Consider the following 24,856-nt stretch of genomic DNA (forward strand, 5'->3'; position numbering starts at 1 on the left):
ATATAGTTCTTTATTTGTCAATTTTACTGTGTACAGTTCTTAATTAATGCATTTTAATGATCAACCAAATTTTGATTGTTAAACGTAGAGTAATAAGATAGTCACATGCCATACAGTTCACTGTTATGTGAACAGGGCTCGCGCCATGTTTTTGTTTACATTGGTTCAATAAACCAGTTACAGTTTTTTGTCTGCTATATATTAAATTCGTTTTGAAAATAAAAAAGTTCATGGCGTTTGTCTTATCTATATTTCGGTCTAAACCTGAAAATGTAACTAAAAATCATGACACGAGCTTTGTAACAAAGACATATGAGTTGCTGTGTATCTCGCCTATAATTCGACAACTGACACTTAAATTTTGGTTGATCATCACAAATACCTTGCTGAAACATTGTATGGAATAAACAACGGAAATATATAGTAAACCAAAGTCGTGATCATATTGCTTTTAATAGATTTAAGCATCAAATTGTGTAATGCCAAACAAGGGTTAAAATTCGGTAATAAAACTGTGACAGTAGTAAAGATGTCAACAATGGTCACATACATCTGTACCAATCACCGCAAAGTACAACTCGATTTTGATGAAGCTTCAAGAAATAAATGAAATCGTAAAACCCTTTGTAATGACATAAGAATCGCTGTGCTTCTACATGAGCCAATTAATTAAAGGACAATCAATTGTGTATCATTTTAAGCAAAATTACATTGTAATGTGACAAACTACCACACACAACAGCCCTTTTTTTCATTCAATTTCTTTTCAAACATTTTCAGATTTTATCTGAAGTCTTAAAATAAAACAAACCGAAAAAAACAGTACGTGGCGATAAAAAAATGCCATTCTTGAGAGATTATCATAGAATTGCAAACAGAGAGAGAGAGAGAGAGAGAGAGAGAGAGAGAGAGAGAGATATGTATAGAAAGTAATGGACTGATAAACACACACACTACCAAGTGACCACATCATAATTCGAGCAATCGACCTTTGGGCTACTGGTTCATGAGCACCGAGCCATGTGATATTAATAAAAGAATGCATATGAATAAAAACTGCCTGAGCTAAGTTGGATTGTTAGTATGTAGATTTATATTTATCTAACTCACCCCTGCGGATGTTATTGTCATTTAAATTTTAGACCACGTGGCTTTGATTGACCCTTTCAGTTTCGCAGTAAAAATCGTGCTCGTGTTAATAGTCTTTTTCATAGAATCTAGGTACTTGTGGTCAAGCATAAAGGTTTATTGATTTTAAACTTTGTCTTAATTAATTGGTTGATAAAATGTATTTTAGAAATAAATGTGACAATACAAAGACTAGTTATTTTCCTGTTATCGTTGCAACAATTAACATGCGTAGTTGATCCGCTGGTTTAGACGGACTCCTCTGTGTAATCCCCTGGTTTAGACGGACTCCCCTGTGAATTTTAAAAATGTTTTGGGAGTATATTTCACCAATATTTTTTGATTTACTCATAAGCGTATATGAAAATAATAAGCTAAGTTATACTCAACGATTAGCACCAATCACAGTTCTATTTAAAAGTGGCGACAGAAAAAAAGTATTAAAAAACTATTGACCTTTAAGTTTAACAAATACTGATTACAAAATTATATCATTCATATTTGCTAGACGATTACAAAAGGTTATTAATAAGTTAATCGGAACCGAGCAATCGGCTTACATTAAGGGTCGTTATATTGGCGTTAATGCGGATTAATATTGGACATATATGAATATTGTGCAGAAAATGAATTCTATTATTTCTAGACTTTGAAAAATCTTTCGACTCTGTTGAGTGGAATTTTCTCTTTAATGTCTTAAAAAATTAACTTCCGGAATAATTTTATAAACTGGGTTAAGATTTTGTATACAAATCCAGTCTTTAAAGTGAAAAATAATGGATGGATATCCAAGTCATGTAAAATGTCAAGAGGAATAAGACAGGGATGTTCAATTTCAGCAATGCTTTACAATTTTATAGCAGAAATTTTAGCTTTAAAATTTAAAAAAACAATAATACAATAAATGGTTTTCAATTTAAAGATACGCATATAGAGATTAGATACTTGCAATACGCAGACGATATAACTCTTACTTTAAAAAACACCTCATCTCTAAAAAAAAAAAAAAGGCATTACAGACTGTTGAATTATTTTGCTGCCATGCAGGATCAAAAATTAATTTGAATAAATCCTAATGTATACTCATGGGCAATTTAAAAGATAAACATGAAATTATAGAAGGAGTAAAAGTAATAAACAATGCAGTGCGAGGCTTAGGAATTCACCTCGGTCATGATAAAAATAAATGTAATGAGTTAAATTGGATGAAAACTTACAATGGCATGGACAATTTTTTTGAGTCATGGAAAAAAGAAAACTAACTATATTTGGCAAATCGTGTGTCGTTAATAATTTAGCTGTGTCAAAATTAATTTACATTGCATCTATTCTCCCACTTCCTGAAAATGATTTTATTAAGAAAGTCAATAGAGCCATTTTCAATAATATTTGGAACAAACATGACAGAATTAACGAAATACTTTAATAGAAAAAATAGAAGAAGGCGGGATCGGTGAAATAGACATAGAACTCAAGTTAAAAGCACTGAAAGCATCTTGGGTTAATAGATTATCAGAGTCATGTTTAATTAATGAGGTCATTAATGCTTATTTAAAAAGGGTCAACCTTAATTTGAACTACATATTATCAACGATTGAGAGAAATATAGAAGATTTTAGAGTTATTAATCATATTCCTAAATCTTATCAAGAAATATTTTGTTGGTTTAATGGTTCTAAAAAACAAAATAACATTCTTAATACCGGTATGTCAAAAGTAACATTTGTACAGCAACCCCTATGGAACAACGAACTGTTTAAGTATAAAGGCAAAACGTTGTGTTTTTTAAGATGGATAAAAATTGGTATATTATATGTAAAAGATCTTTTCAAGAAAGATGGCAAAATGAAAACACTAAATGAATTATCTGATATTTTGTTGAAAAAAATGTAATTGGCTATGTGAATATAATATTTTACGAAACGTAATAAGACAACAATGTCTGAATTTTGATATGACATGTAGTCAATACACAACAAGAGAAAAGTTATACATTTCATTTAGAATGACATACAATAAAACACAAAAAATGTCAATTCTTTTATGAGTATTTGTTGACTACTAAGTTCCAAAAACCCATTCATAAGTCCTATTTAAAGAACATGTTTAACGTTCAAAAAGAAAACTGGAAAAGTATGTACATTAATAAAATTAAAGCAAAAAGCAAATGTTGTGATTATTGTCAAGACACAACAGAGAACGTTGAAAATCTTATTTTTGAATGTGACAATGTCAAAGAAATATGGTCAAAACTGTGTACGATTTTGCATTTAGATTTTATGTGGAAACATGTAATCATAGGTTTCTATAGGTTAATTAAGAAGTAATCTAAATAAAACTTTACAACAGATAGAGCCTTTATAATGATGAACGACATTGTATACAATTTTCAAATAAAGATAATATCCAATGGAAGGGTCAAATGTTTGTTATTTGCTGCTCTGGTTGTGTCCATTTATTTTCCCAGTCAAAGTGATACTAGGACTCTTCAGAGATCTCATTCTCTAAAATCATAAAAAAAACCCATTAGCAACCTCGTTCAGCTTAACAACGGTCATCTGTAACCTTAATCTAAGCAGCATTTCTTATTTAAACACAATATAAAAAGGAAACATATAGATACATTATTATATATCTTTTTTTAACCTATTAAACTTACTCAAATTTATAAAGAACCGACCCATTAGATTATTAAAATTATAATTATTAATTATATTATAAACTTATCACACTCCGTTCGGACTTAAAGTAATTATATACAAAAACAAGAATATTTTTATTACAGAAAAACTTGATTTTAAGAAGAGGGAAATTTTGTGAATGTTCTTCATAATCAAATTTGTTTATATATAACTTTGATATAAAATGTAAGAACTTAATGTTTGGAAATAGGTATTTCTTTTCACAAAATAATAATATCTGCGTGGTTTACTGCACTAGATTTAAAGCAAATTTATTAATTGCAATTTTTATATAGGTATTTTTTAATCAGTTAGTTTTAGGTATTATAATAACAATTAATTTGTAGATTGTGATATTTGTTTTTTTTTTTAAACAAAGTAAAGTTATGAATAAGATAACCTTACCTAAACAATCTTTTTATATGATAATTTCACAAGTATTAATTTTGCTCTTATATTACTCTGATAATTTTGTTAATTCCCTATTAATCCTAAGCATTTATACCTTTCTGTAGATCATGCTGAACGTATATATGAAGGGATTTAGTGCTGAGTTAATTGGTAGTATGAGAACAATAACCCAGGCGTACACGTCCGACGAAATATTCACTCCTCCACTGGCTAGAAGTCCTAAAATTATGAGGTAAATATTTAAATACATGTACTTATTCATTTTAATAGGATTCCAAAGGGCTTACCTAACTAAACAAAGTTATTCTAAAGACAAATGTATCAGTACGGTTATCTTTTAAGAAATGATTTTGAATTTTGGCTGCTCTTTATAAATTAAAAAAAACGGAATGTGCAGATTTAAGAAGAAATTTATTTAAGCCCTTTCCTTCGATCTGGTCCATGTACCCCATGTCGCTTGTACTTAAATAATCTTAATTATTTTTAATTAACTTAGGAATGTACATGCATCAAATAATTGTAAGTTTGAACGCGAAAGATAAAACAGTCAAGTTTTAAATTGTATTTTATTAGTATACAAAATCAAGAGCCTTAAGTTTTTCATTTTTAACCATAGGAATATAACAGAAAAGCTTTTTATTTTCAAATAAAGCTGCTTGTATACACACAGTGTGCTCTGGATCTTGTAATTCCAGTTTTACTCTTTGGTGCGTAAATGTTATGAATGGAACTTTATGACGCAGAGTCCTACTTTACCTTTCACCCAAAGAATGAGATCTTCGATGCTTTGAATGAACCAATCCATGAATACATGGGGAGGGGGTCAAATCACTTTTTGTTTTGTATATAATACTTTATATCGAATGTTTTAAAATAAATCTATCGAATTTACATTAACTTTTGACTACAAATAATGATTGAGAATCCGTGCCAACCCTGCTTGGACGATTTAGTTCCTAGTATAGTAAATACTCTAGCTATAAGAATAAATATCTTTTTTAATCCAAAGTGATTATATTTTGTTAATAATGATAACAAACACCAATTATTACTAACAATCTTTAGTAATAAACAATAGGTAACCATTTATTGCGATGACCCCCCTTTTCCACCATTCAAATAATTTGCTAATCTATTCTTAAATCAGGATTACACATGTGCATGATGAGTCTACTTTTTACTTGAAAATTCTTACTCACTGTTGATTAATACACCCCATTTAACATTTTCATCAATCGCGAATTTAATTTGGACACATTAAACATGCATCATTTTATCTTTTGTGTGAGAAATATTGATATTGCTTGTCCCATTGTCTGCACTGTTTCAGAGAATGCAACCTTAGTTAGGCCTGACGTCAGGCAATCATTATCGCATACAGTACTGTCTTAATGTTTAATTGTCAGATGAACAAAACGTCCAATTAAAGATCGGGAATCAATTGAAGAAGTAATTATAATGATTTGCACTCTTACAAAAAATGAAATGGACAGAAAGTTCTCACCTATAACTATAATGGGAATCCAGCAAAATGTGTCTGACAAAACAACATAGGACAGAGATTTAAAAACTGCCATTTCCCGCTTTGAATTGTCATTTTCAATTTTCTTCCCCATTCGTTTGACCTGAATATAGATCAGCAATTGTCCAATCACAATGGCCATAAAAATAAACATGTTGAATCCAATGAACAAAAAGGTTGAATATTCCCAACCGGATACCTTTCCTGGTGTTAAAGGTAAGGATATGCATACTGTAGATCTGCTGTAGAAGTCTGAGTATACTAAATAGGGTACAACTGAAAACAAGATAGCAATCAACCAAGCAACCAATGTGACAAAGAGAATCAATCGTCTTTTTTTCACTAGTCCCGCAGAAAATGGATGTTTCAAAACAATATATCTTTCAATGGTAATGAGAAATATAAAAATCACTGATGCTTCACTAGATGTTGTAGCCAGCAATCCTGCTATGGTACAAGTTGTGCTGTATCTCCACTCACCATCGTTAAATCCATAGATGTTTCGATACTCCAGATCGGCAATGGCTATGATGAACAAATACATGCCCATTAGAAAATCGGAAACACTTAGATGCAAGACAAAAACACCTTGTGAAGCGTTTCCTTTTATTCCTCCCTGAATGCGATAGTATATAACATATGCATTTCCAATCACAGAGAATAGAGCCATGTACCATATCATCTGTGCAAGAAATCCAACATTTATCAATTGTTCACAAGACGAAATACTATCCTTTGGCGATATGCATTTTGATGAATCAACGGTTAATGGTTTTGCGCAACAAATGATATAAGAATCTGTCTGCAACCATTCGAGATTACAGAGGCCTTGGAACATGGTCCTCGAAACGGTTAACTTGTTATTGTTTATGTGTACATACTTAACTGACTCCAGTCCTTTAAATGCATCGTACTCCAAGTTCTCCAAACCATTCCCAGACAAATCGAAAATAGTAAGTTTTGCTAAAGCAACAAATCTTGTTGGAGCTAGAGATTTTAATTTGTTACCGGTTAAATTTAATTTTGTAAGCGACACTAGATTTTCAAATGCCATTCTATTTATGGTATGTATTTGATTGAAAGCCAGATTCAGTGTACGCAAGGAGTTCAGATTTGAGAACGAAAATCCATCTAATATAACTATCAGGTTATTTTGTAAATTAAGATATCTTAATCTATCTAACCCATTAAACATATAGTCAGTGATATTTTGTATCAAATTATAACTAAGATCTAATTCAAATAGCATTTTCATCGATGTTGAAAAATAAAAATCAGTATTTGTGATATTGTTGTTTCGCAAAATTATTTTAGAGACAGACCTCAGCCAATAAAGTGAACGGGGCTGAATAGTCATCAAGTTGTTGTTCTGTAAGTCTAACAACTCAAGACTTGAATTTAGTCGGTTGTAACTTTCTAAAGCTGTTATCTTTGCTATCTTATTATTGATAATAATTAGATGTCTTAACTTTGGAGTAAATTTAAGAAAATCCATTTGAAAACGTAAGATCTGGTTGTAGGAGGTATTTAAGTACAACAAGTTTGACAATCCGTCAAATGCTTTCGATTCTAGATTTTTAATATTGTTGTATGACAGATCTAAATTTTGAAGACTAAATGAATTTAACCGAATTCCAAGATCTGTTAGCGAAGAATCGGATAGATGACAACTTGAAAGATTTAAGTGTACGAGTAAACCAAAATCTTCAATACTTTCAATGTTAAAAGAATTTGAACTTAAATCAAGAACCCTGACTTCCTTTGTTACATTTTCCGGGGAACTGCATTTAAAAATGAATCCATTGCATTGACAGTGAGCAGGACAACGTTTTGAACAACCACTGTTGTACTCTAAACACGATGTGTTGTTGTTGTGTTTACATGGTGATTCATCTTCTTGATTGGGACAGTTAGTCAATCCATTACAAAATTCACCAACAGGAATGCAACTGCCATCTTCACATTGAAACTGTGTAAAGCTACATGGTTCTTTATCTGTATACAAAAAATAGATACTTTAAATGCATGTACATATGACAGCTTACGTTGTCACAAATTTTATCAATGATTGTTATTTACTAGTATTCATACGGTTAGGATTGCGTTGATTAGTTTTTTGTTCTTACTGGTGTGTTACATGTATCAACAAAAAAAAAACACGTTATTTACCTGCGCAAATACCATTTTCATAGCTAATTTTTCCTATCTGAATTATGCCTGATCTGTTTGCCTTGAATGTTCCAACCAATATTACCTGCAAAATGGACTTGCACATACATTACAAATAAAAACACATTTTGATATGAACCACGTCATTTTATATGTACCTTCAGTCAAAAGATAAACAACGTGCAAAAAGTACCATGTACGGAATATTCGTTGGCGTCTGAATGCTTGTCGATGCAAAAAGTTTGGAGTCAACATCGCGTCGTTCAAAGACCATTTTGTTTCGTGTATATATGGTTCCTTGGGTTATAAAGAGTTGTAAGTGAACACCTTTTCCTTTGTAAGACAATGTTAAACAACCAAAGTCAGATGATACCGGCTGTGGCGTACTGTATAAAATAGCCATGTCTTCCTCATTGCTAGTCAAAGTCTTATCCAGTTTGGCAGTGACAACTATATCGTCTACAATTGGGGAAAAAACACCCTTAATCTTCCATTCAAGGAAAAAAATAGTGAAATAATTAAAATATAAGTCCAATCAATCATTATCAAAATTATATTGAGAATTAATTGCTGTTGGTGTAAGTAAAAGTAATAAGACTTTATTAGGGTTTATTTACCAACGTCCTCCGACTTGTGCCGATTCCATTTCACTCCCTGTTTTGAAAACTTCCAGTTGCACATATTCCTTTCAAAATCGCATTCTAAACTCTCTATTTCTAAAATTACAACAAATGGTACGATTTTAGTGAGTCACTTACTTTCCGCCATTATCAAGGAACTCCTCTGTTTAATGCATATGTTTCAGGAATGTTTTATATTTTTGTTTTAGCCATACGTTTGTCATTAATGAAAAATTCGATTTTTAAACAATCATAACTCTTACTGCATTGTGGAACGCTGCATTCTTCCCACTTCTGTCCGGAAAAAATGGAGCAACCTGGCTTTCCTTTGCTTTGGGAGTCAAGCTTACATGTACCATCAATGCATTGGTGAAGGAATTTAGTTTTTGCTCTAAATCCTCTATAATATTTTTCATTATAACACTCCAGAGCTAACAAAAAATGAAAAAAAAAATGTTTCATGGTTTTAAATAATGACATAATATTGTTATAAATTTAAAAGTTAATATTTTTAATCTACTTACCACAGTTCAACTCGTCACTTTTATCAGGACAGTCTATACTCATATCACACAATTTTCCACTCTCAATGCAAGACCCATCATCGAAGCAGGCAAAGCAATCTTCAAATCAGAGTAAAAAAAACAAGCAACAGATTTTTCATCATATTTTTCTAGCTTTTGGAACAAAGGTTTGTAAACTTGTTTTTGAAAAATAAGGGTGAGTACCTTCGCATGGTGTATTAAGTATGTGGATATCCTTTATGGAAATCTCAACTGAAGATGTAGTGGAAATCGGTGTCATTGTTATCTAAAAATCAAATAAAATTTTAATTATTCAAATTAGTTTCACAAGGCGGTCAATTATTTGATTTACATTACAAAACCTTAGTGAAAAATATAAGTTGCAATGGCAGTGTTATCATTTTTTAAACTTTGAACATAATGAATTTAAATAACTTTCTGTATTCCCTAGCATCGCTCTTAAAACGACATGCCGTAACATTATATTAAATAGTGTATTTTCAATTTGGACGATACTTTGACGCGTTCAAACCTGGTACGATTCCGTTGAGTAATCTATATTAACTTTTATGAACTTCCACTCATCGCTGCTAGAAAGACTAGTCAAGTTCTGTTTATCCGTACTTATATTCAGACGTATTCCATGGCTGCGATAATTCATTTGTAAACAACTCCCGGTTTCTGTGAATCGCATTTTGGGCAATCTCAAGGAAGGTAGTGCTGACTGTACAGATGGCAAATTCTCGGCGAGTGTTAAAGCTTGCGTGATATCTACAAAAATCACTATGTCTTTGTACATGCATATACATTACACAAGTTTTATTCTCTTTTAAATCAATTCATTACTTCCCAAATAAAAGCTGAATACTATAATACTAGTAAATGACAACAAATTGTGTAGAATTAGCAACGGCACACTGCAGCTATATAATGTTTGACAATTTAAATGTAAAAATACATAATTAAGACATGAAATTGGATCACATGACATATTTACTTACTGTCGTCCTAAATTGGTATTTAACACATAAGCAATTCTAAATATAGTCTTTCTGATATATTAAACCGGTTCTTAAGATCCAGGTAAACATGTATTCGAATGAAAACTTTATGTTTCAATAATGATATTAATTGATAATAAGTAATTCATTATCACACAAGTAGAAATTAATTTCCGTCTTATCCGTCTTAATCGTCACTCAAATGAAAGAAATATATATATATATATATATATATATATATATATATATATATATATATATATATATATATATATATATATACGGCGCATAGGAAAAATTAAATTTAAGTTGTGTTTCAATACTTACTGTCATCTCCTTTTGAAAGGACCCACTTCATTGTTTTATTACTTAATTGTTCCAGTGTACAGACATCTTTTCGGAATTCACAACTATAAGAATCTTTAAAAACAAACAATGATTTAAAGCTATTATATATTAAACATTTAAAAATTAAATAAATATTGCTCATATTAGAACTAAACTTAACTATCAGAGATATGACAATGAAATTCAATGTCAAGAAATTGATACGATTTATTAAATGTTCTTTGTTTCAATAGTTAAACGTTTACATTTGTTTTGTTTATTTTTTTACTAAAAATGAAAGATAGTTGCCTTTTAAAGGATATCAAGTCGATAAACTTGTACTTGCCTTCAAAACAAAACGGAACATCACAAGCCTGCCACCTTACATCAGGATCCATTGTGTAGCACCACGGGGCCGGTTCACCATCCGGGTTTCTACAAAAGTTTTCCTGCGCGGAGAGAGAGGATGAAGGGAAACTGATTGATGGGCTGGGGTAGTGTGGATAAACACTGTCCCAACGTTGACATTGAATTCCATCTCTTGTCGTTTGCCGCTTTCCTCTATATTCCAGTCCCTTTTCTGAGATCTTACAGTCGTCTATTTCATATTAGAAGTATAATTCATATGAAATCAAAATATGACAGTTTATGCTTTAATCAAACGAACTTTTCCGTATAACATGAATAAAAATAAATATATTTTATATTAATTATAAATCATCCGAAAAAAATGTGAACTTGCAAGTTGCTCATATTATAACACGGAAACAGTTAATAAACTTTGGGCGCAATAGTTCAACAGCTAGAGTAATACTATGTATCAACTCGCAGTTAAACATTTAATAAAAAATCATGAATTCTAGAAAGACACCCTATATATTCACTTACATTCATGGCAATTTGGAATGCTACAAAACTGAAATCTGACATAGCTATCAATAGTATAGCACCAAGGCATATTTTCTCCATCAGGATTCCTGCAATAGTTTTCGTGTTCAGAAGCAGAGAGTCCCATGAATCCTATTGAAAAACCATGTCGATGTGGTTCCATTGAATCCCAGCGTTGGCATTCTATGTTGTCGACAGTTCTATGCTTGGTTCCAAAATAATCTAGGCCTTTTGGACTATTTAGACATTCTGCACTACCTGAAAGACAGATGTGTACAGATACACGAGCACTATACATTCCATAATTGATGTTTGTTAATTATAACTTAATTTAAAATTAGATTGATGATAAAACAAAAGGAATTGAGGATAATTCAAATTTACTCACTCTTTTTACAAAAGGGGATGTTACAATAATCCCAGGATCCACCAACCAATTCCGTAAAGCACCAGGGTGCTATATTATTGTCCGGATTCCTACAATAATTTTCATGGGCTCTTTTGCTTCCTGTCAGAAACTGGACATTGAAATAATCTGGATCTGATTCGTTAACCCTGTCCCATCTCACACACTGACGTCCGTCTACTGTGTAAGATGTTTTCCCAATGTATGCCTCTCCCATTGGGGTATCTCTACATTCTGAAAACATTATCGCATGAGTTGAATGTAATAATTTGCTAATCAAATAATTTAAACCTTTTATAGTTAAATTATTGAAATTTAAAACCAGTGGTGATACAAAATATTACAATATATCACTCAACAGCGTACTAGTTGTATAATAATCCTAATTCCCGGTTATCAATAGGTTTCAAACGTGGGGTATTTCACCGCAAGTCTGGAGTTTAAAACCAGCTGGCATTTTTTAAATTAAAATGGTAAACTAATATTGCTTTTTAAAAATTACAAAACTGTGACAATATTTTGATAACTATACTTTCACTTATCAAGTGTGTATTGATCTCCTTTAGAAGAAAAGATGAAATAAATATAAAAGGAAAATACTCAAATATAAACCCTAAATTTGGCCTAGTGGTTTTAGAGAAGAAGTCAAAAGTGTGAAAAGTTACAGACGGACGGACAATGGACAACAGGAGATCAAAAATGCTCACTAGAACCTTTGGTTCAGGTGAGCTAAAAGATCCCGTGCACGATTAATACAAAATTGTAAACATAATGAAAATAATAGCAAGTAATATTTATTTATACGCGTTTTCTCAACGAAATGATAAATTATAGATAAGATTAACAAATCGACTTGTAAAATAATGATGTCGACATGTTAGATGATTATGTCGACTTGTCAGATCCATATGCGACTTGTCAGAACATATTATGTTGTTTTCCCTTGGACTGAAATGTCACAGTTTCATTGGTTAAAACATAGCACGTGATTGCCTCATATATCTCTATATTTGTTTAAAATTGAATAGCAACAAAACATTGTAAGTAAACATGGCTGAAGAAAAGATTTTTAAAGAGTATTTGAAAGTTGAGATTGAAAATTTTGAAGAATTTAAATGAGTTAAATTGGATCTTTTACATGGCTTTGCATAGATCCTCGCTATTTGTCAATAAATATGTCGCTTGATAGTCCTCGGGAAAACAAAACACTTATTAGGTTAGTTACTGACTCACTACGAAAATATATTGGGTTGATCAATCTCATAGAAGGCTCGGCTTCGCCTCGCCATCTATGAGATTGATCGACCCAATATATTTCCGTAGTGAGTCAGTAACTAACCTAATAAGTAATATTATCTGGATGGCATAAACTTGGCGTTGAAACGTTTTAGTGTTGAATTTTTTCATAACGTGAATAAGGAACAAGTCACATAAAGATCTGACAAGTCAACATAATTATCTGACAAGTCGACATCAAGATCTGACGAGTCGACATGATTGTGTGATAAGTGGTGGCAGACACTATACCACCATAAATAGTAGATCTGATGGGTAATCTGTTAGCTAACAAGCCTGCTTATAGTATTAGTAAATTGACACTTTTCGTCGCTTCACGTGTTTAGTTTAGTGGTAATTTGTTAAATATTAGAAAATTATTCTAGCCATCTGCAACTGATAAAAGTCAATATTAGGTTTCACTTTAAACTCGAGATGTGACACAAGTAGAATTGTCACATTACATTTCATTCTGTTTGTATGGAGGTTTTTGATAAGTTTTTGTGGATCAAATTTTATTGGTAAAAAAAAAACATACTTGTGATATACTGTCTTCTGATGATTAACTGTTTCACTAAAGTTGATACCAATGTAAAATACCTACTAAAACCACGTTAAAACTTCTTCTCTTCAGTAATTCAAAAGGTTTCAATTTGAATGGATATATACCACAAATGGGAATATCACAGTGCTCCCATCGGACATTTTCGTCTGTTGTGTAACACCAAGGGGTCGGCTCTTCTCCAGCGATTAGATTTCTACAGTAGTTTTCATGCACACTGTTGCCTCCAATCAAATCAGTGTACCTGTGAGTCCAAGGGTATTGCCTGTCCCAGCGCTGACACGTTCTACCCGAGGCTGTTCTTGAAACGTTGCCTCTATAATCTAAGCCCTCTCTAGTTAGTTTACATTTGGAAAAGTCAACCTCTGTAAAATATTAATGACTTTGTTAAATTTATAAGAAACTACACACTAAAAATTATTCTCACTTTGCTTAGTTTGAAATTGTAAGACGGTAATCTTTTATCCGTGAATGCTTAATAAAAATAGCATAGAAATAGCGTTAATACTTTTCACGCCGTGAAAGTATTAAAGATACAAATAACATGCATCATGCTTCTGATTACTACATTCTGCAAACCAATACATATACATATATATATACGTAATACAATACAACAGTCATATCATAAAGATTATAATACACAAATGCATCAATTTAAAGCATGCGACATGCATTTGAATACAACGCATTTTACCCGATACTTATTCATGTGTTCAGTACTCGTTAGTTATGTATAAGCTTGTCTCTTTTCTCATGTAGCATTGTAAGGTACCTTTTATCATCTGATCACCTAGTATTTATATATGATCAACATAAAACTTTGGTACATTTTTACTCTTTTAAAATCTGATTAATTTAAAGAGATGCCTTTACCTTTTATACAGTACATTAAAATTGCAAATCCAAGATCTAAAAAGCATATCTAATTAACTAAATAAAACCACTAGAATTATTGGAAAAAAGGAAATACATGTACGATATACCTGATAACAGATTACGTTTTACCAGGAAATTAACTCAATGCAATTGCAATATATTTTCTTAGAAATAATTTGAAAGATTTTTAACATGAAATTATATTTTTCATGTTCAAAAACGGTTTTATAGTGATAAATGCATTCAACTTGATTAATTCGAAAATTCAATATGCATGAGCTTTGAAGAAAAAAAGGGTATACTTTGACAAGTAAATATTGTACTGCTGGTTTTTATGGATATTTATGCATGTTCTGTGCATCAACCTTAAATATGTAGCTGAATTTTTCTGCTTAAATTAAGTTCTGATTACATACATATAACTATATGATAAACAGGGGATCTGGCCACATAAATGACGTAACAACAGTTCATTATGTATTGTATGTTAATATTCTGTAAGGTTTAATGTTTAGTACTCTAATTATATCATTATTTGATTACCACAGTATGGGATAGCACAAATATCCCATCGTATGTTTTCGTCGGTTGTGTAGCACCAAGGGACTGTATCTTCTGAAGCTCTAGGGTTTCTACAATAATTTTCGTGCACACTTGCGTTTCCAGGTAAATCTTCGTCATAGTTATGAGCATGTGGTGTCTGGCTGTCCCATCTCTGGCAAGTTTTTCCGGAAATAGTTACGGATATGGTTCCTCTGTACTCTAGACCTTTTTCAGTTTGTTTACAGTTGATGACTGACGTCAGTAAATCAAAACAATTAAAATACAAGTAATAGTTTGCCTGTCTAAAAAAAAAGTTCAATGGAAGCATGTATCCATGAACTTATGAGAAATGAGTTCTTCAATTTCCGTTGCTGTTCATAAATTTATAATTGAAATATGCAGATCAAAGAAGCAATAATTATTTCACTCTTTTTCTTCGGTATAGTGCCTGTACATATACACATGTATTACTTGAAATTTTATCATTTCATTATTTTAAATTCTTTTAAGAATATACATGTATCAAATAATTGCATGTAAGCTTGTAAGCGAAAGATAAAACAGTCAAATCTTAAATTGTATTTGGTTTTTTGTCATTTCCAACCAAAGGAATGTAATAGGAGAGGTTTCTTTTTTTTAAATAAAGCAGTATGTGTACAAAGCAGTGTAAAGCAGTACGGTGTGATCTGGAACATTCTCATAATCACAATTTTGACTCATCCACTAATTAGCGCTAATCTGTTGCTTATTACATACCATTTAACATTTTCATCAATGGCAATTGTAAATGCCGACACATTAAACAAGAATAAAGTAAGTGAAATATGGTGATAACGATCAGTATTCAAAATCAAAAGTCCAAAGGAGAAAATGCAAAACAGAAGCAGATAAAACATGCGACTCTACATTTTCATTTTATTCTTCAATGTCCAAAATATTATAATTTACGAAAAATATTTAAGCGAGTACTATCATAAGTCTCCGAGTACATTCAATTTACTTCAGTTGTTGGGCTCAGATCACGTATCTACCTTGGTTGGTCTTGCGAAATACATTCAATGTGCTTTATTAATCCGTGACAAGTAATTGCCAAATTACATGAAACTCATCAAATGTATTTAAGAAACATATTCTCTCGTATGTTAACATATGTTTGAAATTTATACTATTCCTTCGTTATGTGTAACACTTGTTGACTTAAAACTGTATTTTTAATTCGTATATAATAAATACATTTAATTTACTACATGTAATGTGTGGAACTGTGGGAACTGTATAACTGTGGAACACTTGATCAGGGGTTTCACCCCCCCCCCCATTTTACACTCCAAAGAGTCTAATGTTCATATCATATTATAATATGTGAATTATTGTAAACTAATGATCTGTATTGCCCAAGGTTAAATTTCTGAATAAATAATAATAAATTACAAAAATTAGAGGTGGAATGAGGTGCCATGGAGGAGAAAGCGTTCTCTGTCGTGTGCTCTCTGTCGTAATGGGAGAAAAGGAAAAATCCGTAGACAATTCATTAAGTAACATGCTTCGGTTTATCTTTTTTATGAAAAGAATAAGATATGCCTGACGTCATAACATTAGGCAATAATAGTTTAAATAGGACTGTATAAACATTATTTATATTAAAATTATACAGACAAATTAAAAAATTATAATTATTTCAACGGACTTATTTCAACCGTCTTTCATTTGTAATGTTGATTGAGCTTCAAAATAAACCTGCATTTATTCCAACTTTACAAAGCCAAGAAGGTTAACTTTGGAACGCAAGGGAGCTTCACGGATATTTGAATTATTAGAAGTTGACATCTTTTCTTTACTCGGGACCCCTCGCACATTTTTTCAACTTTATCATCCGGGTACTTTCGTGTTGTTTGTTATAAAAAAAAGTTCAGTATATTTTTGTTTTTGACTGAGTCACATTACAAGCTATAAGGATCGTTTCACAGAGGAAAAAAGAATTCATATGGAAAAATCATCGTTTTGTAAAAAAAAAAAATCGAATAATTTAGAAAAATCTTATATGAGGATCTCTTGATACAGAGTATAGTTTAGATTAGCATAATGGGGAGGGGAGGGGAGGCAAAAAAAATTGAATATCTCATTCATTAGGATTATTCATTTTTAAAGTGTCCCATAATCTCATCTAGAAAATGCAAATCGTTTCTTTCCAAATTTAATTTTCAAAGTAAGTGTTTTTTTTTCTTCTTTTTCGTTTCCTAAACACTAGGCAAGACAAAAGTCTTGTTTTCGATGACGATCAGAACCTAGCGCGCTGGCTGCGCACTACACGGACGTTTGAGATAAAGGTGGAATACAGTTAAGGTATCCCACTCCTCAATGTTGTTGTATCAAGATTTTCTTGAGAAGTATATCATTGAAATCTGTAGACAAAACAAACTTAAAAAATACAAAGATAATTGGGGATCAGTATCCATCCCTCTGAGTTATGGCCCATTTAATTTGACCTTTTTGCACCTAAAATGCAATTTCATCCTGATTAGGATTTGTTGTCAGTATTTTTGATTAAGCAAACTTATTTCTTCAAATATTGTTTTTAATTATGCACAATGGTCACACTGAATAGAGGGATTACGAAAAAAATTTGTACAAAGCTGCATAAATTTTTGTGTGACCTTTTTGCACTTAAAATAGACAATTTCTTTAATAGTTACAATTGGATTTGAAATAAAAACTTTTTGAATATCAAGAATTTTATATGATTTATCCAGTTTGCCTAAATATGTATTCAGTATAATTTTGACATAATATAAAAAGGGGGGTCAGTGATGTCAAATTTTAGATATAGGGCTTCAAAGGTAAAATTCTCGCCAAATTTGGCTTAAAAAAATTCAGACATGTTCTATATATATATGCATGATTTTATGCTAAACGGCTATCACATTCTCAAGATTTGATTTTGTACATGTCACACAGAACCTATAAAATATGTTACAAACCTATCAAATGTTAAAAATGTGAATAATGATTAAAGTATAATAAAAAGAAAAGTATATTGAAAATTCATAAAATTGCTTGTTTCTGTCATTTTCGTCTAAAAAACCTTCCGCACGAAAAAATAGTTCCCCAAAAAACTTGTTTGTTTCTTGAATTCAAATGGATTTTCTTTATGAATGTTGTGTAATTATGAAATAATAATCTATCTGTGATGATTAAATAAATAAAATCATATTCATTTTAAATATAATGATCATCTGCGCAATGAAATCAAAACATGAGGAGTGAGATACCTTAAACGACAATATCAGAGGGTCGGAGCGATACACATTGCATTGGTATATAACACTGTGCCGGATAATTATGCCAGTGCCAAGGTGGCATTTTTGCACCCGCTTAAGATGCAGTTTCGGAAAAATCCATGTATACCAAAAGATAGACCATTGTCTAGAGAGTATATAACCACTTTTGTTTTTAGTGTGTTTCACCTGACAGGTGAGATATTTACCTTTAAAAATTAATATCCCATCGGAAAATGATAATTCCCATAGGAGAATTGACTATCCTACAGGAAATATTGACAAACCTGTAGGATTTTTTAAAAGTCCTGTAGGAATTATATTTCCTATAGGAGAATGGTAATTCCTGTAGGAATTTGATTCAGACATGTAGTTTTCCTATAGGATATTAAGTTTTCCTATCGGATTTTATCACATCCTATCGGAATTGAAATTCCTATAGGAACTTCTTGTATTCCGATAGGAAATTTCAAATTACCTATAGGAATATTGATTTTCCTATGGGAAAAATTATTTTCCCATAGGAATTTATTTTTTAAAGGTAAATATCTTACCTGACAGGTGAGATACACTGATAACAAAGGTGGTTGTTAACTCTTTAAGAAATGTTCTATCATTAGGCATATTTGAATTTTTCGATATATGCAGCTTAAGCGGGTGCAAAAATGCCACCTTGGCACTGGCATAATTATCCGGCACAGTGTTATATATACAAGATACAGACATTGAAGTAACTCTCAAACTGACATATACCTGCCCATAGTGAACGGCTAGGAGTTACAAAGATCGGGAGTTCAAATCCCGGCCGTGGAGAGGGCGGAGCTCCAATATGGCGAATAATTTTCTGCTTAAGGTAGTACAAAACAGATAAGCTAAATTTTTCCTATAATTCAATTTTTCTAAAAATTTTATAATTTTTTTTTTTGGAATGAAATCTTTTAATACGTAAAATTTGAAAAAAATCCGACCTCACAATTTTTGCCCACATAGTCCCAAACCTACCATTGGAAGCTCCTTTCAGTGAAGTGTAAAATAAAATAGTAATTGTTATAATTTTCTATGCCACTAAGCTATTTTTCCAGATATTACAAATATTTCTGCTGCTATATAAACAGGAGACCTTCTTGTTACTTAAAGATACTGAAATAAATTCTAACTGGTAACTTAAGATAATTTCTCATGCGATATAATGTAAAACTAGCACTTATGAATACTCTTTTAAGACGAAAATTTGCAGCACTTAACGGTATCTAAAAAGAAAATGTATAATTCAAATTTGAATGAAATTTAACAGTATGATTGTCATGACCCTGTAATTAAAATATATCAAAATAAAGAAAATTTAACCATTGGTTTTAGATTAATTAAGGTTTAAGTATGTTTGACGGAGGTTTAAATTGATAAAAATCCTAGATGACGTCATCATATTTGACATTTGACCTGTTGATATGACCTTGAAATTTGTTTGACATAAAGCCTAAGCACTGATGGTGGTTGTTTTTAAATTTGAGGTCTTTACTTTGAAAAGAACACAAGTTACGCATTTTTAAATGATTTAAGGCTAAATTGCACAAAAATCATACATTTCTATGAACACCATCCAAATGTATGTTTCAAAATTATCGAAATACGTTGTATCTCAAATTTTTTGGGCCTTGATTAATTGATGGGTATGATTTATAGTTTTTTTTTAAAATAATGGACTGAAATTATTTCTTACATAATATTAAGTCATTGTTTTGTGTATTTGAGAAAATATTTCAAAGAAATAATTTCAGAGGTGTTTCGTACTACCTTAATAAATATCTTTTTTTTAAATGCGCATATTCGTTATTTCCTCCTGATTATTAGCAAGTTAATGACTTAAAGAGACAATACAGCTGAAAACACATGTGTGAATAACTTCAGATTTACCCATTGTATCGTTAGGAAATAAGAAATAACGTTGCTTGAAATACTTGAAATACATAAAAATCCCTTTCACATACCTAATTAACGTAATTATGAGCTTCCGGAAATTTAAGAGTCCTACAACCCGGAATAACCTAATGTCGTTTATTTGTACCACGTGGACTTTGATTGACAGTAATTGACACGTGCTGAAAACTACAAGATCTTCGTCGAACTACGGTCATCATGGTATACGAGGTCAAAGGGACTTTCAAAACGGAATACATAATCACTTTCTCGATAATTTATTGATGGTTTACCAATTTTGGTTTATTTCAAAATGAACAGACTTAAGTATGTCAAATAACCCCTCAAGGGGCCTCATTTACAAAAATGAATTTAGGTTTTAGCAGCTCCTATGATAAATACGCAAAATACATCCGTACAAAATAATAATTGTGCTTATTTTAAAAACTTTGAACAATTATTACCTGGGAGAAGTAGAAATGACATATTTTTATCAACAATCATGTCCAGGAGAGTCTTCGCGAGCCCTGCATGTGTTTTGTTTACAGTAAATACGCAAGCGTATTAGTATAGAAGGCTGAACCCCGTAGCACGTTGCGATGTAATTATATATAGGTTATACGTAATTATAAATTTTAATGAAATAATTAGATTTATTTCATGGAGAACTTTGTAATTTTCTGAAATTTTATACATTCATGAGTAGTACAAAAATACCGAACCCGATGGGAAAAATTTTCAAGTGGGTTTTTTGATAAGATGCGCCGTACTGTCTCTTTAAAGTTAAAAGATGCGACGCAACCTCCTTCTTCATTTTCTTTCTTTTTTTCTTGATTAATGGCAATCAATATATAAAAGGTCTTATAAATAAAACTAATGTTCAAGGTTGCATTTTGGCTTTTAATTTTGTCGATTTCGAACCCACGTAGTTTACTGAAACAATTTGTGCCTTTTCATAGACGATTATGTCAATTTATCTCTAGTAAGTTCCTTTTTTTTATCAATATTTCATAAATGTCTTTAAAAATTATATTTAAGTTAATAAACTCATAAAATGTTAATTGGATTAAAGAAGCCACGGTATTTTAAATATAATTCTTCGCAAGGTGGTGTAGGGCCAAAATTTCCACTGGACCAGACATCGTTGGGCCAATATGCTAACTTGCACGGAGAATTAATGATTAGTACTAGTAATAAACAAAAAGTACCGGAAGGTTTTAAGTATTTTAGCTATAACGCCTATTACCTGTCACATTAAAATAAGTTCATTCCGCTATGCAAAAGTGTCAACCATGCGATTATTAAATGGTATAGTTATTACCGTCTTCCTTGGAAGACGGTATAAAGAGTTGAAATAATTTACAGTCTCCGGTTTGTGCACTTCCTTTCCTTTGTGATTGGTAGAAAATACATGATGTGAAAATTTACATTTATTTCACTGGTTGAAATACTGTTCGGCGCAAGGGAGATAATTTTCTGATGATCTTTTTCATGTACGACTTAACAAATTTCGTAGAGATTTCAAATCTTAAAAAGTGAGAAAACGAAAAAGCAATACAAATTGCTATGAATGAAATTCAGCCTTTGGTTTTCAGGTCCAACTAGTTGAAAGTAACATTCTATAATATCTATTGAAATTATTTGTTTTTCTTTTAGCATTGTTTATTCAAATACTTATACAAAATAAAAAAATTGATGCGGTATGCCTAATATCGGTAAAGTTATTTGCACCTTAGATAGATAAATGCAGTAGTATATTATTAACTTTGATTTTATAAAAATAATATGAGTCTACGACCCTACCTAAGATCTCTTTTACCCTATAGTCGATCTCAACTTACATCGCCATGCTATGAAGAGGAAGGTGACATTTATATAAAAAGAATTAAACTGTCTTTGATAACTAATTGTTGTTTAGGGTTTGTTCTAAAGACGGTAAGCTTTTTAAAAAAAGCTAAACTTGTTCTTTTTAAGATTTGTTCAGTGGTGTACGAAATGAAAAGGAGGTCATTTGTTTGGTTTCGTTGTATTGTCTCAATTAATATTCAAGAAAGATCAATATGATTGTAATTAAAATAGCTGGCATTAATTATTTATGATCTTTGACGTCTCTGTTGAATTTGTCTGTAACTCTCACGCTAGATCTCACATCTCGGACGAGCCATAACATCGATTGTCGGCAACAGGCCACTTTCGTTGAATGAAAATCTGTTTATTTTTACAGTTGTTTAAAATTAGCCTCAGGGTCTTCGAAATTCATTTATAACAAGTACAATAAGACATAGGTGCGTTCAATTAATGATATGCCGGAATGACTATTTCAAGCCACCATTAGCAATGGCATGTCTCGCTGAGCTAATTTTTTAAAAGGGCGTATACATGTATAAGGAGTGCACATTTTTAAAGATATTGATTAGCATATAATTCAAATACTGATTCCCAATGATGAAAATCATACGTTGAACATGGATATTAACGCAGACGATGATTGGATATCTTTAACTTCATCAGAAGTAAAAATTATTGATTAGAATTCCAGAACTACAATTAACGATCAACTATGAAATGTCCCAATGCCAAAGCCATTAAAATACTGAAAATAAGCCACGAGAGATTTTGATTTGATCGGACAAGTGGGAAAAACAGAATTTTCCATTAAGTATATGAAAGTGACTCGCTTTAGATTAAATGCAAACAAACTAGAACGTTGAAGTTCACAATCAAAAAAACTTCATTTATTTATTTAGTTAGCATTTAAAATTCATTTACGCTACAAAAACCTACAAAATATGAAAGTGAAAAATCATCAGATTTGTATGCATATATATGCATTGTATTTATCATAATGACATTATAATTATGGAATATCGGTCAAATTATATATTCCAAATGGCGTCTTTCTTTATTAATGACAACGTCAATTAGATTTGTAAAATTCCTCATAATAACCACTGTACGTATCCCATTTTCTCAAATCTTCTCACCATCTTCTCTCCAAAGAACCTGCTGCGTGTTGAGTTTTTTTTCCCCAGGGTATTTTTTTTTCTTTATTCGTTTAATTCTTAAAACAAATTTCAATTAAGAAAAGGATTTGTTGATTTTCGTTTTTTTTCGTTATTCGTACAATTTTTAAAACAAATTTCAATTTAGAAAAGTATTTGTTGATTTTACCTACACGTCTACAAAATTATGAACATAACCATCGATTCCTAATAGAAACAGGCAGATGACACAATATTGATAAAGAATTTAAGAAAATGTACATTTGGTTATTCTAATAGCATTGGGGTGAATTTCATTACATTTTAGAATGTACACATTTTATAAACGAAAAAAATATGTTTTTGTCCAAGAGATACTATGAAAACCGAAATATTATAAAATTAACGAGCTAATGAATACTTATAATGTAGAAAAACTAAAGAAATTGTCTTATGAAGAAAATTTTTAAAGTCTGTTCTTCCAAAAACAAACTTTAAAAACCTACTGTATTGTAAACGCAACTTTTTTTTAATCTTCATTACATCTTCTGTGCACGTGATCCTTGAATGTTTTTGTGTACATTTGTATAAACTTATTTTGAACCTCAAATAAAAGAAATGATTTGAAATTGTACAACTGTATTTGGAGTCAATGTTTGAAAATACAGTTTTAAAACGAAAAAGTCTGCCATCTTGTCCGATTGATATTGAATAAAATTCAACCAAAGAAAAGTGATGCAATTTTGTAATATCATGATTTAATGAATAGCACGTTTTTTCTCAAATCTTTTTGTGGGGAAAAAACTATTTTAGTTGTTATTTTAGTCATAATTAACTAGTTTTGACAAAATTTATTTAATTCATATGAATTTCAAATGGTATTAGATATTCTGAGACCATGTACTAAGATTTTGTTTGGAAAAAAGCAAAAATACAATCCAACATCTGGGAATTGCAAAAAAAAAAAAAAAGATGGCGGAAGAACAATATACATTGCGGCGATATTTCTTGCTTCTTTCCTTACCCGGGTGTTTTAGCGTATCTTTCATTTATCTTTATTTTGAGAACGTGACTTAAAGTTAAACAAACTATTCCTTGTGCAAGAGGTAGAAAAAGCGAGACTTATAATGGAAGGACGATAAAATCAATGTAAGTGTATTTGGGAGAATGGGTTCTCTGACCGTAACGGCAGATCAAAGTTTGACCAAATCATTTCATCATCACAAAGCACTCTAAGCCATTAAAAGAAATTCTTCGCATTTTTTGTCATCGTTCATATTTTTCATATACTTTTTGAGCAGAAAAATTTTTGGCAGTGGTAGTTAAGACGGCCTTTCTCTTTCAGTACGAAATTCATATTTTTCATGTAATTGTTTTATCTGCATTCGGGGTTTCATAACTACCAAACAAAGGAAAATTCTTATTTTGTTTGGACAAATCTGCTCATGCAATCATCATTTTGTGAAAAACTATTCTAAAGAAATTCCTCTTGGAAAAAAAAATCATGCATTTGAATATATAAAGAACATAACCTTGACTTACCTGTAGAACCTGTTTCATAAACCAGGTACATCAGTAGAATAAAGCGAAGCGTGGTACACATGCTGTGCTACTTAGCTGTCACTGTGATGCTAGATATGTCAGTATGTATATAAACGATCTGTTCGTTGATATGCTTATTATCCACCCAGCTCTGTAATCCACATTAATTATTAAGGCGTGATAAACCGTCCATTCGAGAACACCC

General features: G+C 31.2%; 1 protein-coding gene and 1 long non-coding RNA gene across 3 annotated transcripts in view; one reads left to right on the forward strand and one right to left on the reverse strand.

Moving 5' to 3' along the window:
- Window positions 1-5,048, forward strand: part of LOC136269955 (uncharacterized) — a 9,009-nt gene extending 3,961 nt beyond the window's left edge. Inside the window, exons 3-4 of the long non-coding RNA XR_010707565.1 lie at window positions 4,325-4,452; window positions 4,916-5,048. This is a non-coding gene — a long non-coding RNA (uncharacterized lncRNA). The remainder of the gene's footprint in view (window positions 1-4,324; window positions 4,453-4,915) is intronic.
- Window positions 883-24,844, reverse strand: LOC105317207 (G-protein coupled receptor GRL101). 2 transcript variants are annotated; one of them, XM_066065890.1, is made up of 17 exons: window positions 24,652-24,844; window positions 14,937-15,188; window positions 13,622-13,879; window positions 11,660-11,911; window positions 11,272-11,529; window positions 10,730-10,981; window positions 10,384-10,476; window positions 9,588-9,826; window positions 9,260-9,341; window positions 9,056-9,154; window positions 8,795-8,962; window positions 8,529-8,627; window positions 8,105-8,370; window positions 7,912-7,996; window positions 5,725-7,737; window positions 4,315-4,439; window positions 883-3,632 (listed from the first exon to the last, which is right to left on the reverse strand). In XM_066065890.1, the coding sequence occupies exons 1-17, from the start codon at window positions 24,710-24,712 to the stop codon at window positions 3,558-3,560; spliced, it is 4,677 nt and encodes a 1,558-aa protein (XP_065921962.1). In that variant the 5' UTR covers window positions 24,713-24,844; the 3' UTR covers window positions 883-3,557. The 2 variants fall into 2 exon arrangements, with proteins under 2 accessions (XP_065921962.1, XP_034314027.2); XM_034458136.2 differs by lacking the exon at window positions 14,937-15,188.
- Window positions 24,845-24,856: the final 12 nt, after the last annotated feature.

The sequence above is a fragment of the Magallana gigas genome, chromosome 7 (genome assembly GCF_963853765.1).
Source record: "Magallana gigas chromosome 7, xbMagGiga1.1, whole genome shotgun sequence".
Classification (NCBI taxonomy): Eukaryota; Metazoa; Mollusca; class Bivalvia; order Ostreida; family Ostreidae; genus Magallana; species Magallana gigas.